Source organism: Buceros rhinoceros, unplaced genomic scaffold (genome assembly GCF_000710305.1).
Source record: "Buceros rhinoceros silvestris isolate BGI_N320 unplaced genomic scaffold, ASM71030v1 scaffold16777, whole genome shotgun sequence".
Classification (NCBI taxonomy): Eukaryota; Metazoa; Chordata; class Aves; order Bucerotiformes; family Bucerotidae; genus Buceros; species Buceros rhinoceros.
Window position 1 is genome coordinate 1 of NW_010422917.1, and position 15388 is coordinate 15388.

Genomic DNA, 15388 nt, shown 5'->3' on the forward strand with positions numbered 1-15388 from the left:
TAAATATATAAATATTTTATACAGGTATATTAAGTGATTATTGAAGTATTTCCCCTTCCTTCTTGCTCCTTTCTTGGATAATAGTCTCATTTTAAAGCTCTTGACTGCTTGCGCCCTCTCCTGCTCAATCTCTTTATGCTGTTTTGTAGTCAGAGTTTAACAAGAAGAACACTTTCTACCTCTTCAACCACGTTGACATAACAATCACGTACCATAGCGGGAAGGATGAAAACTGGCCTGGTGCAAGACTGGTGATGGCGAGACTGAGACCACAAAGGTAATTGTGCATTAAAGCAGCAAGTTCTAGTACTCAGGAGCCCCAATAGCAGTTGCAAACTTAGAAATGATGTCAGTAAGTTGTACGGAACTGGTTGTTCTGACTTGATAAAGCTTTCAGTGTACTGGTTCATGGCTGGAACAAAGAACAGTTCCACAACTGTATGTGTCATTTCCCCAAAGTTCCTCCTGATGGAAAAGTGCTTATGCAGACTCCTAGAATCTGACACAAAGGATAGAAGCTATCTCATGGTATTGCTGATTTGCATCTCAGTGTGCATTGCCTTTTTTTAGAAGACCTGTTTTCAGGTACACTGAGAAATCTTCTTTGAGTGATGGTTTCCCATGTCATCTCTCTTGCTGTAGCTTCATTGCCTGCCAGTGTACTTTGTACTTTATGAACATACAGTATCTGTACAGGGTTAGGGTTACACTTACTCCTGTGTAAGTTTGGATACTGAAGTGTAGGTGAAATACCAAGTTAATACTGGTGTTTAAAACAGCAGAAGAAAACTAATTGCTTAAGAAGATTAACTTACTTTGTTAAACCATAACTTCTTAGTTTCTGTGTTGTACAGAGAGGAGGGGCAACAATTCAGAGGTCAGAAACAGACTGAAGTGATTCCTTTGGCCTCTTGTCAGTCTGTTCATGCACAGTTCATACTTAGCTATACTTGAAACTGCAGATCCTTTATATAATCTCTAAGTAGGTTGCTTTTTTTTAGCTAAACTTTTCCCTCTTTACTACAGAGATTAAGTACTTTCTTAAGTTACACTACCACAGTTTCTGAAGTCACACATGTATGGTACAACATGACTCAGCTATACTTGGTTTTTCTTTTGCAATGGTAATAATGTGTTTGCTATGCAAGTTTATTCCTTCCTCTCTGAGATGGTGGTGAGAAGGTTCTACCAACCTTCCCCTTTTTCCATTAACACTTCATTAGTTGCATCCTGAGTGGTTGAAAAAAAGAGAATTTGTCTTTTCCCCAGCAGAGCAGACCACAAGGGGGCACAATGAGGTTGCACATAGCCGCAGTTTTGTTGTTCACTGAGCTGGTGTTCTGCTCGATGCTTTTCTTCAATGTTGACGTTCTCCTGATGGGGAATAATTGTGGTCAGAGTACCCTAGGCCTTTCATGAAAATGTTTATTATCTTAGTCGTTGACATATGCGTGTAAGGTAGAATTGTAAATACAACTTGCCCAAGATGATATGAGAGGGAAACTATTTTCCAGTGTTAGAGGAGATTCTTGGGAGTGAATTCAAGCAGACCTTAAGGTTTCTTTGACTTTGTGCTCCTGTAGCTGCAATATTTCTAAGGTGTTGCAGAGAAGGGTTTGTGTGTTTGAACTTCAGAATGTAGAATGTTCTGAGTTGTTCTGTATTTTTCAGAGGAGACAAGACTAACGAGAGGTGAAATTAGACCAACTGTATAGGAAGGTTCCCCACAGTGATTTCTTTTTGCCTAAAAAAAAATAGTAATAAAAAAAGATACTTCCAAATCCACCAAAATAAAATAAACACCTTTCTCCCTATGAAACTTGAGGGAGCGGGAGAACCTGTGGGAGACTGATAAGCAATTCTCTATCTTCCTTCCTGATGAGCACCCACTGAGGTTAAGTCCCTCTCCAATCGTGCAGTCTTGTTAAAATGTGGAAGGCAGGTGTGATGGCAGAGAAGACTTATTTTGAGTTAAAACTTGCCATCTTACAGGTAAAAATCCCCAGACTTTGTTTAACCAAGCAGTATTTTATCGTAGCACTAGGGCTTCATTCTGATTGTGGCGGAAAAGTGAGTAGGGTAAAGGTCACGAGACGTGGTTTCAGAGGTCTGCGGTTCTCATCTCCCAAATGCGTAGCAAACACCTTTACTTGAAAAGTTGTTAAATGCCTGGAAGCATGAACAGGTATTAACGGAATGTAGGATAGTGATCCAAGATTCAAATCCCTAGGATGCTTTCTGAGGAGTTTTTTTGCTGTTACCACAAGTGCTGTGAGAACAAGTGTTTGGTTTTGGTGTGGCTGTTAGAGGAGTTCTCAATAATGGTACATACTTATATTCTCAGGTAATGTCTAGCTACAGACGTAAGTATTAATAAAATATATTTTAAGATCTTCGACCTTTGTTAGTAGAAAACCAGAAAAGCAGCTTCTCAAAGAAGCTGAATAGCTGGTACGAAATGATATACATTGCTCTCCTTGGTTTTTGTTCTGTTTTTTTTCCTAAATAAAAACTTGGTATAATTACCTTAGAAAAGATTTTGTGAAAATTCATCTATTAGAGCATATGCAATTTTACTTAACTTTTTTTTTCCCCCTTAGCTACAAACATACAGATGAGAACAACTTAAGTTGTGAGGGTCCTCCTATGGAGATTCCTGGAGAATTCACCAATAAACTGAATTTGATCTACACTTACTCAGTGACATTTGAAGTAAGTATTGAACCTGTTACACGAATATGTAATTCCGCAGAAGAATGAAATCAAAACAGCTGGATAATTTGCTAACAGCCATAACTGGATTAAAGCAGTGTAGATTCCATAAGGATGGTCTTGTGAAGCAGTTTTTCCAAAACCTGTGACTTTTTTCATTACTGTAGTTTAAGTGATGCTAGGAATGTATAAATAAAATCTTTTTTATTATTTTTTCCCCCTCTGTTCTATTACTAATAGAAAGGCAGTAGATTGAGTAACTGCAAGATCTGTCTTCCCTGAGGTATGCTCTGTGTTTTCAGAGTTCAGTCAGGGTACAGACTGAGAGTCTCGTATTGAAGAAATGCATATATTATATTTGGAGCCACTTGTGTTAAATGTTGATTTTTAGCTTATTGTTAAGCTGGTTTTTTTTGTAAAGTTGCAGGTTTTGTCTCATTGCTTTTATTTTATTCACTAGATTTTTTTAGTAGGTGGCCATTTAACTTTTAGAGTTAATACTCTAATGTTTACTAATACTCTAATGCTTTATTCAGCCTGTTATGACTTAAACAGGGTGAAATTAGGCTTTCTACTAACTGTGTCTTTACCTCAGCATGGACAGTGAGTCTTGTCAGAGTGTGAGAATAGTTTGATTCAAGCTGCTTCAAACCTTGCTTGCAGTCTGTCCTGAAAGCATGGTTGTTTATCTGATGTAAGACCCCAAAGTTAAAGGATTTGGTTGAGACCACCAGCTTGTTTTGTGGGGGCAGTCAAGCAGCCATCGTACAGTAACAGCTTTCATTCTGCCAAACTGGATTTGATTTGAACCAGTGACCTTGAGGTACAAGGCTCTGCATCCCGTTACTTTTCCCTTGAGACACTCAATCACTGCATGAACGAGCCTCCTGTTAGTAAACATTTGTGCTTAAATTTTGATGGTAGATTGCAGGTTGGAATTGTAGCGTGATCTTTGTTCATGACTCACGCAATGTGTTACGTGTTTGGGCTCCCCGCTCCCCTGTCCTGAGGCGCAGGCGAGGTGCAGCTGCTGTGGACTGAGATGCTCAGCAGATGGCACTCGGCATGTCTCTATTGCCAGGCTTTCAAACTGCTCGTTTTTGTGTTTTTAAATAATACCTGATGTGATTTTGTTAGTAGTTTCAAAATAACTTAAAAGGGGAATATTTACCAGTGAAAAGTACTTTTTAAGTAGGAGAGCGTTAGTTTAGGTGAGCCTGAATACATAAATTGTGTGACTGTTCTATGGTTCTTTTTATTATGGCAGCTGACTTCTGATGACAAAGCTGCGGTGTCTGCTTTAATTCATCGAAATGGGCAAAGCTCTGTGTACATGAAAAGTATACCTGATCATGCCTCTAATGTTTAGTGCAGAAGTGTACAAAAATGTAAGCAGACTTTAAAGTAACAGACTTTAGAACGACGTTTTTGAATCGCCGTCTCAACTAGCTGTGAACCACTGATCAGCTACTCATTGGGCTGATAAAGAGTGATTTATGGCAGTTTCAGCCACCTTGGTTTGTTGGTGCAGTACCTCGGTGTTACGTATTCTTGATCCAGAACGTGAATTGGAACTTAAAAATTCTGGCCTGAAGACGTAGTCTGAATGTTGAGAATTAACTGTGCAAATCTACCCCTGGTGAATAAATGAAGAGGTTTGGAAGAACTTCATGCGACACAGGAGCTAGAATTTGGTAGCAGGATAGCAGGTGTATGTCCCATGAGACAAGCTGTAACAGACAAGGCTTGGGGGTCAGAAAGAGTCATCACTGGTACAGCTCTCACATGAAGCATTTAGAGGAGGAGATAGAAGAGAATGGAAGCATCTTTGAAGGTGAAAGTTGCTGAATTATTTCCTCTTAAATCTTTTACAGGGATCTCTGGAAATAAAAGTTGTCTGACAGGAATCAGAGTGGGAAACAGTCTGATTCAGACAGCATTATGGCAGGGATCGAGGAAGCCTTTGCTAAATACGTTAAAGATGATGAGAGAGAAAAATTCCAGGGGAAACTAGAAACATTCATAGAGTCCGTGTAACAAAGTTGAAGTTTCAGGATTAGTGTGCTGTGCTGGGAGTACCTGGCAGTGATGGCATGATGGCTTTTCAGCGTGCATTTGGGAGCTGCAGGCAGCTATGTACCAAATCATAGAAAGATGAGGCTTAGTGAAGCCCTGGTTGAAGGTAGAAGTCATGGATAGGAGATTTCAATAAACAGGACAGTTTTTGAGGCTCAAGAGATGAATTAATGCAAGAGGAAGGTCTGACATCCAGGGTTGATACCAAGCTTAGATATTAATGATGAATGGAAAGTTTCTGGAAGAGATTTAATGTGTTTATTCCTTCTCGGCAACTGCAACAAACTTGTATTTGTTTCTATTAATTGCTACTGAATTTCATTACAGGAAAAGAATAATATTAAGTGGGCTTCCAGATGGGACTACATTTTGGAGTCCATGCCACATACAAACATCCAGTGGTTTAGGTAAGATTTGCATTCATTCAGTGAATAACCTTGCAGGGGAGCATAAAGATTTCTTATTCGTGCTTCTAGGAATATATATAACTTCTGCTGTGGTAGAGCTAAGTCTGTTAGTTTTCAGGCAAGAAAACATTCTTGTTTTCATATATGAAATAACTTTTATCAGCCTCCCATCTCTTGGGAACAACTGTAGTATTGAATTTCAGCAAAGGAATGCACCATTAGTGCAAACTGAAAGCAGCTTCCATCATTTTACTTTATCATCTCCACTCTGTAGAATTTTTGAGACGTCGCTGCTGTGCAGTGTTCTTATTGTTGCTGTGGCTCTCTCTAACTGCCAAGCGAGAAGTACATGTGTACTGTGTGTTTCGAACTCAGCAGCTGCTTACAGTAAAAGGAAGGGCTTTTTTTATGAGTAAAAGATGTATATGAAAAGCTCTTATTTATTGCCCTGTGTACCATGCAGATGATACCAAGTGTATGATTTATGTTGAAATGTTAATGATTTGCAATATAAAGTGTTTGAAAAGGCTAATCTGATTAAATATCTTTACAAAATACTAATTGGCATGATGTCGATTTGTGCTTGATAGATATAAAATCTACTTGACAAACTCTGCTTTAAAAGCTGTAGCTGTTTCACTAGGGAAATTACTTCTGCGCTATATGCAGAGGAAAATAAAGAAAAGCAGTATGTGACTGTCACGAGAATTATCAATGTATTATAAAATACTGTTCTTCTCACTTCTGTCTCCTAAGGGATCGTAAGGGTACACGAATTAAAACGTTTTTTCTGGTGTGAATATCTAAAGACGTTCCTCAGACTTGAGCTGTACATCTGGTGTGTATCGTAGCATGTGCCCTGAAACCTGAATAAGCGGATTGAAAGTTTGACTTTTTCTTTATCTACAGTATCATGAATTCCCTCGTAATTGTTCTCTTCTTGTCTGGCATGGTGGCTATGATCATTCTGAGGACTCTTCATAAAGACATTGCAAGATACAACCAGATTGACTCTTCGGTGAGTGAGATTTACGGCTTTTACATGAGCACGTTTTCCTGGTGGTGGTGATGTCTGTCAATTAGGGTACAATCTAAAGAGATGTATAACTACCAAGAATTTGATACGTGCTAATGTATCTGGAGGTTAAAAATAGCTGTATTGCTATGTCGTTGGGCAGATGTGACGGTCTTACTTTTCTAGTGTCATTTGATGAACTTGTAACATGCAAGGACAGGCTTCAGGTTTTAGCAGTATGTGGAGTGATTCACAGGAACTTCTTGGTGGTGAACAAACTTGTATCTGAAATGTGAAGTCCCATTCTTCCAAGGTCTCAGCCAAGGAAAGCCCCTTGTTTTAATAAATATTTTGACAGTACCAACAGCCACAAGACACAGTGCAGACACTGAGAAGTGTTCTGGTGTTGGTTCAACATCAAGACGTGGCCATTGCTCCTCAGTCCCGTGGTTGCATTATGGAGTCAGTCAGGACATGTAGCTGACCTAAGCAGCCAGCGTGTCATTTACGGAATCTCTATCTTTAGAGATACTCAGAAGCTATCTGGACATGGTTCTGGGTAACCTGCTTTAGGTGGCCCTGCTTGAGCAGAGGGGTTGGACAAGATGACCTCCAAAAGCCACCTTCCAGCATCAGCCATTGAGTGATCCGTGACTCTGGCAGCCTGGGATTATGTATAACATTCCTTGTCAGCACAGCCCTTCCTGAGTCATGTTACGTCGCCTTAGCACAGGACCTGCACGTGTGTCTGTTGCAGAGACGTCTGTACCACGGAAGCAAAGACTTTGCTACCCACTTTGGCAATTTTTTTTTAAGAAAGTGTTTTATACCCTGAACAGCCGAACTTGTGAAGAGAACAGTAATTTTTTTTTTATACCTGTTTTTTCCCTTCTTCAGGAGATGAGGCCTAAAACTACTGCAGCCAGGTATTATCCCCATTGTAGTGAAGCTGCATTAGGAAGCTCAGTTGCTGTAAAAATTCCAGTTCCGAGCTGGTATTTCTTTTTAGTAGTTTGTAGCGTAGCTTGTCCAGAAAGTGAGCGTGCTTGCATGTGACTTGTGAAGGTTGGAAAGTTTGTGCCCTAAATCTCATGTGAAAAGTATGATGCTATGCAGTTTTATAAAGGGAAATAAAAAAAACCCCAAAACTACTATATTGGGTGATTATTGTAAAAAGGAGTGAAATCTCGATGATCAGTCATCTTGCTAAGAGATTCTGATTAACATAGGCTACTAGAAATTGATGTTGCCTTTTCTTTTGTCTGTGGCTAGAAAATGGGGTGGAATCACATACTTGGTCTCAAGTTAGGAGACCATAATATTGTGGTTCATATGCAACACAACTCGTGATCGCTAGCTGTGTAAGAACTGCTTGGTGTATGTATGAATGATGTACCTTTTTTTTTTTTAACACAATTCTCCCGGAGATCACTGTGTCAGAATGAGCCTGGTTTGTCTGACTTAACATAGGACTGAAGCTTGCTGCCATCTGGCTAAACCTGTTGTGAGTTCTTTTGAAAAATGTGCCCCTCAAAAAGGGAAAGGGATGGGTCCCTGTAGTGTCTTGCTGTCTTGGTGGAAGAGAATATAACTGATTGTGAGTTAGAGTAAAAATTACTCTTTCTCGTTGGTAACAGTGGTATCTGCAAGCCAAAGATGAGAAATAATGTCAGATATTACAAAGGTTTGAATTTTCACTGTTGTTGCTGTCTGTCTGGATAAAGGAATACTTTAAAATGCACAAAAATGTTTCATATTGAAACTAAAACATCTGAAAGTACTTTTATTCTTCTTTGCGTTTTTGATATTTAATATCTTTTGTTAATGCAAATCCAGACCGTAATTAAAGTGGAAGAATTTTTCCACATCCTTTAACTGATTGTTTTTGTGAAGCTGCTGTTTGATCTCGCAATTAAATTCTGTTCAATATCTTACACTGTGTTGTCTTTATTAGTTGGTCATTCTTAATGTGATAAAGAGCAAGACTTGTAGAAGCGTGATTAGTTTTTATGGATAACAGCAGGGATAGGTGTGACTTTCAGAAAACCACACTCTTTTATTTTCCTAGAGTTGTAAGAAACAAAAAGATCAGTTGCAATTCAAGGAGCTGATTTAAGAAGGTGTGAAATAATTGTGCAGAAGAGGCCCTGGGCCGAGGAAGCTGCCATGAAGCAAATACTCTCACACTCGGGGAATGCTGGTGATCCATGTGCAAGCCGGCGATTGTGGTCTTAGGACGTGCATTTAACGTTCAGCTAAAACCAGCTGGCTTTTAGTGGGGTGTAGATAGTGAGACATACGTTAATGAAGTGGTTAGAGATCATTAGATTATTTTGAGGATCTTATGACTGAGAAAAGATTCCCCAACTGAACGTAAGAGAATTCACGTCTATACCCTTTCAACAATAAGAGGTAAAACTCTTGTCCTCTTTTTTTTTTTATTTTAAATCTCTGTGATCGTGACTGCTGTGGAGGGAATTTAAATCTTTGTTAGCATATTTTGAGAGCTAGGCTAAATTAATAGATAAGGTGAGGATTACTGCTTTTTTTTTCTATTTAGAGTTAATTTTTAGCATATTGGCAAAGATTCAAAAGTATATTTTTAGGTTTTCCTCAATTTTTTTTTTGTAACTGTAAAGCTTCCGACTTGGATTAGTTGTACGATTCTTACCCTCATCTTTGAATAGTAACAGTTAGCAGTGTAAAACACTACTGAATTCTTCAAATAAAGTCTGGAAAATACTGACTCAGCTAATTGGCCAGTAATGGAAGAGTTTTATTACAAATCAAGCTTTCAGTCAAACACTCTGGCCCATAGACCTATACAAGATAAATTGGGAGTCTCAATCTTCCAAACTTGGTTTCTTTTTATTTTCCTTAAACCAAGATATTTACCATGTAGATAGATGTTTTAAAATTTATATTGAAACTAGAGGGTGTCCTTTGAGTGTATTTACCAGATGAGGTGTTGGTAAGAAATCGAATACCAGCCACTTCAAATTTGTGCCATGCTTTCCTTGTTCTGTCAGGAACTGAAGTACTAAGCATTTATTTCTGCTTAGTGTTCACCGTTTTGAAAATAGATAAAGAATTGCTTCAGATGGTAACCTTCTAAATTCTTTCATTCCTTACTTATAACTCCCTGGGGAAGTCTTCCTTCTATCTTACCTCAACAATTTCCTCCTCCTCATCACGCTTTGTTCAAGTTCAGACTCAGGGAGTGTGGTCTTTATGCTTCTTTAACCAAACTAACCTTTCTTTGCTGGAGGAGTGCTGATGTGTTGGAATTATACCTAGGTACCTGATACCACTTCTTTTTGCACATAGTTTTTTATTTTCCTTTTTTTTCCCCCCAAATCAGAGTGTTATTTTGTGTTTAATACTTTTCAATGTATGTATATCAGACTTCTGAGAGTAATTTCTAGCCAACAAATGCAGGCAGAGGTATCTGTAGGGGAAGGCAAAGATAATCATCCAGCAAAAGCATAATTACATTATCTGTCACAAGTTAGGGTGCCCTGTCATTCATCAGTTTGGTGTGTATTCTTTCTTACCCTATTTTTTGTGTGCTGTAGTTCTAGTGGTAAGCAGTCCATTGAACTAACCTCAATGCTCCTAGGTCGAAGGGAACCTGTAGTTTTTAACTTCATGAGGAAGAGGGTAGTCTTCTTGAGGGGGTGATTGTTTGTGGTGGTGTGTGTTTGGCAGGTGTCTGTTTTCAGTGACTTTATTGAAAAGTTTTATTCTTTAGCAGTGGTTCCCTAGAGGAATCTGTTGGAGCGAGGATCCCCCCTGCCATCCATCCCTTCACCTCTGGCAGTGGGACGAAGAGCACTGGTACTTGTCCCTCATGATTCTAGGGAGCAGGCTTTCTTCTAGAGCGCAGGGACCGGTTCATTCTTGTCCAGTAATGTCATTGAGACCAACGTCCTTTGTAATGGAAGCAAAAAAAGATGAATGCTTGACCTAGATTGAAATGCTATAATCCCAGTTAAATTAAATGGAATGCTTTGGTTTAGTTTTAAATTTAGAATGATGTTATATGTTTTGGCTAATTACATTTTGGTTTTTCTTGCTTTGAGATGAGGATTTTTCTTGATAAACCCTGTCTTTTTCTTTCACTGAACCATTAGGGGGTTATAAAATCAATGAGTGATGAATCACATGCAATTAGTCTGTCTTTGGATCTACACTGGAAGTTAATCAAACTTTACATATGTATTTTGCATCTTGTTTGTGTTAATTCTCTACTGCATTATGTATCTTTGCTAAAGACGTTGATTTTATACAGGAAGATGCCCAAGAGGAATTTGGCTGGAAGCTGGTTCATGGGGATGTGTTCAGACCTCCAAGGAAGGGGATGTTGTTATCTGTCTTTCTGGGCCAAGGAACGCAAATTTTCATTATGACATTCATTACTTTATGTAAGTAACTTGTGAGGTAATGTAAGGCGATGCGTTTATAGTGTCATAGCACAAGGAAGATGCAACATTGTGAAACAAATGATCGAAACCTTTTGGAAATGAAGTCTTTTAGCAAAATAAAACATTAATACAATTTCATAACAGTAGTCTAGATGGTTTCAGCAATGCTGCTGTAGGCATCGTCGTTCAAAATGGCTAATTCAGATTCTTCACGGTTGCAGAAATGAAGCTTCCTTGTTACAAGTTTCTTTTTAAAAAACAAAACCAGTTTGTCATGATGTAAATTATCCAGAGATCCAGTAAGGCAAGTTCAAAGACGTAATCAAAGCTTCAGTGTTCTCCGAACACTTCCTAATACATTTGACACAATAGCCTGCAGCCGTGCAGGAATGAGAGCAAGAATGCACACCCAGGAAATAATACTGACACCATCTGAGGTAACACGAGTGCCTACTGTAAAGAGCTGTCTGTGCTTGTGGTGATGTCACCTGTCACAAGTTGGTGTTTTATTGTATGTTATCGATAAATTATATGACCATTCCTTTTCTCACTGTGCAGCGGAAATTTAAATATAATTATACTGGTATCTGTTACAAAAGAAAAAAATTTCAAATCTGCTTTTCAGGATTTATTCAGAGTTTTTGGTCTTTCATAGAGCAGTTGCTTTTTTTTCTATTGGTTACAAGATGCTGTAAGATTAATAGAGGTTTTGTGTTGTGTTTGTCTTTCAGTGTTCATCACAACCCTTTGTTAACTTCATTAACTGATAGTTTCCCGTGCAACCAGTGTAGCATAGAAAGAAATGAAAGAGGGGGGGAACGGAAATCCTTTTCTGTCTGAAAACAAAACTTCCTGCTAGACATCACTGACAAACTCCTTTTCTGAGGATATTTTTGGACTGACCTCTACAGTTAGTTCAGACGCAGGCAGCTTTCTTTTAATAGAGGCTTATTTTCAAGATAGTGCATTCTTGAGTGAAGTATTGTCCCTCATGGTGGCTGAGAGCCTTTTGTGGAATTTCAAGAAAGTGACTCCATACCTCTAAGATCGTCCATCTTCATGCTTATTTCTGCCTTAAAAAACCCCAAACCAATCAACCAAACAAACAAAAAAACCCACCAAAACCCCCACAAAAACCTACAAGAAAAAAACCCCCACAACTTCCCCTCCCAGCAAAAAAAAAACCCTTTAGCTCTGTCAAAGATTCTGGCTTCTGCAGAGCTACTCTTCGCAAGTGTCTTTTATGCCACATGTTAAACTTCTCTTGTTACTTAACACACATTAAGTATTGACCATGGGTGTTTTCAGGAGGGCTGTGGGATTTCAAAAGCAGGCTTGTTCAAGCTGAAATTTGGTTCAGGTTCATTGTCATCTCTGTGTGGCATTTTATTTTTCAGTGTCTCGGCTACAAGAAAATGTTTAAAAGATGAGGTGCAAATAATGCTTTGTTATGAATGGGACAGTGACCTTAGGGGTATGGCCATGTGAATGGGATATGTGAGAGCTTATGTATGTAGTCTGCACTTAAGTATCTGGTAGCGAAAGGACTAAACCTGTGCAGTGGTCTGTGTGTTACGGGGAATTTTGATATGTGTCCACAAATGACTAATTTTTTTGTCTCTTTAGTCCTAGCTTGCCTTGGTTTCCTTTCTCCTGCCAACCGTGGTGCTTTGATGACCTGTGCAGTTGTATTGTGGGTCTTACTGGGAACTCCAGCTGGTTATGTGTCTGCTAGAATGTACAAGAGTAAGTATGTACATTTGTTTAATGTGGCACAGCAGGTTAAAGTCGGGATTGCTTGGCTTAATGCAAACCTCAGACTGGAGCTGGTGTCTGAGACAATGAATCTGCTTCTTGCTTCTGTACGGCAAAACAGAAAAAGTTCTGAAATTGAAATTGTTTTTTGCTTTTTTCCCCTCAGCATTTAGAGGTGAGAAGTGGAAGACAAACGTTTTGCTTACAGCTCTGCTTTGCCCTGGGTTAGTATTGTTTCCCCTTGTTCTTTCCTTTATTCTTAAGTATAAATGAGTCTGAGGGGGGAAGGAGAGGAGGAGCAAGGAGTAAATGATGATGCCATTTGTGTGATTGTTTATTGTTCTCCAAGTTGCTGTTTCTTTTGTACAATGCCTATCTGTGAATATAAGGAAGACTGGATTCTGAGGAGCTGGAGCCTAGAACTCTAGAAAACAGCTTCTTAGCATCTTGTTTTGTAATTGGCTGTGGGGAGAGGAGGACTCTTTTGCAAGGTGGCATTGCAGCCTTTGAGAATCGCTGCACCAAAATGTTAGGCACAGTGATGGGGTAATTCCAGTTTGGTACCACAGCACTCGGCATGTTCCCTGTAATCCTGACCTAACTGGTAATGGGTCTGGTCACTTTGTTAGGACGTACGTGGTTTTGTGGTAACCTTAGAGTGTCTGTAGTGCCCTTGGGTAAAGAGGGAGAGACAGCCCTGTAGGCAGAACCTCTGTTACCTTGGTTATAGTGTCAGTGTTTTCTTGTAATCGTGTTATTGGAAAGGACACAGGCTCTATAATTCAGGGATTGTTTTGTTGTAAGTAAATAGCTGTATGCTGCTGTACTAAACAGTAGATGTTTACTGTGCGTCTGGGTGAGAACGGTGCAGGGATTCTCTTAAATGGGATATCTTCTATATAAATGCAGGTAGTGTCCAGTTTGGGGTATGACGGCAGCATGTATCGTACTATGGACAATACTGTGGTGCTTGGGAAGGGTGATAGCTCTCCCACCTCTTTGTTTTCTCATATCTCTCAAGACCTTCCATGAGAATTAGGTCAGTGAAGAAAGGGAACAGCAACTAACTTCTGCAAGTCATCTGTATTTCTTGGTTGCCCCTTTGGGTACATAAAGCTGCCCTGTGACAAATGTTTTTTCAGAAGTTGAGGAAGAGGTTATAAGTATTTTCTGAAGGTATCTCTCCCCTAAAAAGCACAGAAAGAATAAGACATGACTTGGTTTTGAGTATAGCAGAATTTCATCAAATGAAATTTGATGCATTTGATAACAACTGAGTGTAGAATTTCTATGAGGAAAGCTTACTTCTAAACAAAGTGGACTTCCATCTCCCTGCTGTCATTTAAATATTATCTGGAGAGAGCAGAGAATATTTATCGGTGGATGAAATACTGTGCCGATCATTTAAAATCCCAGATAAATTAAGTTTCACAGAGGAAGTAAAATGATTTGGGATGGTAGAATAGGAACAGATGTCTTGATTGTGCTCTGCTAGTTCAGTGAATTTGCATAATATCATAAACAGCCCAAGGCTGTTATAGACTGATGGGACTTCACATTTGCAGTATTGTTTTCTAACTTTGGAGGGGGTAAGTGGTGTCTGTGTTATGAGCTTGGCAGATGATGAAGATTAGCAAGATTTCTAAAATGGATTTAATTTTTACTTTTCATTCAACAAATGCTTACACCGGGGTTGCTTGGGTGTTGCTTACTTAACAAGTGTATTCCCCCAAACAGTTTTGGCAAGTGTAAGGCCCCTCCTAGGTAAAAAGGAGCTTGCCTATTGCTCCTCCCTCCTTCCTTTTTAAATCAAATACGGTGGAGCATGTATGTTCACTTCAAGGCACTTTAAATTCTGCTTCGGAAACACTTTTTTTAACAAAACCCAGTTAATGGTGGACTTAAGGGGCCCTTCCTGAGACTGAAGTTTCTGTGATACATCTCTGAAGCCGTGAGCCCTCTTGAATCCACCCTTCTGCTACCGTGTTGCTGTAGCACATGCTGCAGCAGGGTACGCGTTTGCCGTGAAGAGTGATGTGTGATTTCCTAAATACAAGGGTTTGCTGTCGCTGTGTTTTTTCAGAGGGAATTTATTGGTTAGAAAGGACCTAAATAAAGGAGAATTAAATGAGTAGCAATAATGGGAAAGGGGATTCAGATGGGAGGGGGCGTTATTTGTTTTATCTTCTAGCACACTTGGTATAGATTTTTACACTTGAATCTTTCTGTTACGTTTCGGGTTTATATGCAGAGTCTTTATTTAAATAGTGGCCTTACCACAGACACTTGCATTAGGGGCTTTCAGTGTTTCAAGCGTTTTTATGTTAACTGTGCTATTGCTGAAGGTAACTAGGACTGTTAGGGAATGAAAGATTGCAGGAAAGTGTTTTTCTGATGCAGGCTTAACTGGTCTAGGTTTCTTAATATTAACTGATACTTATTCTTTACTGAATAATTTAATGTATCTTCTTTTAATGTATCTTCTGATCTTTTTTCAGGATTGTCTTTGCTGATTTCTTCATTATGAATCTCATCCTGTGGGTGAAGGGATCCTCGGCTGCCATCCCTTTTGGCACGCTGGTTGCTATCCTAGCTATGTGGTTTGGAATTTCAGTCCCCCTAACCTTTGTTGGTGCATATTTTGGCTTCAAAGAGAAGGTAGGGCTCTCTGAATGCAGTTTTGAAATACACCCGTCTTCTGCAGTTGAGCCGTTGAATCCCTAAGCATATAAGAACTGGTTGGATTGAAACATCTGTGGCCCTGTTATTGTAAAATGATGTTTCACTTCTTCGTGACTTCAAGTTTATGCTTGTAATGTCATGCTAAACTTTTTTCCCTGTCCATTCATTAGAATTGGATTTTAGTGTTGCCTTTTGTACCTCAGTGATACCTCAGCAGTTTCATTTTTGAAGCAGTACTTCAGTTTGTACTTCACTAGTTTGAGATCATGCAAGATGACTAAGAAAACGTTTTTTATTAAAAACTGCACAGATTTCTT

General features: G+C 39.1%; 1 protein-coding gene across 1 annotated transcript in view; it reads left to right on the top strand.

Annotated features, from left to right (window-relative positions):
• The first annotated feature begins 135 nt into the window (after positions 1–135).
• LOC104497029 (transmembrane 9 superfamily member 2-like) overlaps positions 136–15388 on the top strand; it is a 26086-nt gene continuing 10833 nt past the window's right edge. Inside the window, exons 1-8 of the mRNA XM_010140239.1 lie at positions 136–277; positions 2601–2712; positions 5116–5195; positions 6105–6213; positions 10502–10634; positions 12261–12380; positions 12556–12613; positions 14888–15047. Of these exons, the coding sequence (XP_010138541.1) occupies positions 255–277; positions 2601–2712; positions 5116–5195; positions 6105–6213; positions 10502–10634; positions 12261–12380; positions 12556–12613; positions 14888–15047 (795 nt within the window). The 5' untranslated portion in view covers positions 136–254. The remainder of the gene's footprint in view (positions 278–2600; positions 2713–5115; positions 5196–6104; positions 6214–10501; positions 10635–12260; positions 12381–12555; positions 12614–14887; positions 15048–15388) is intronic.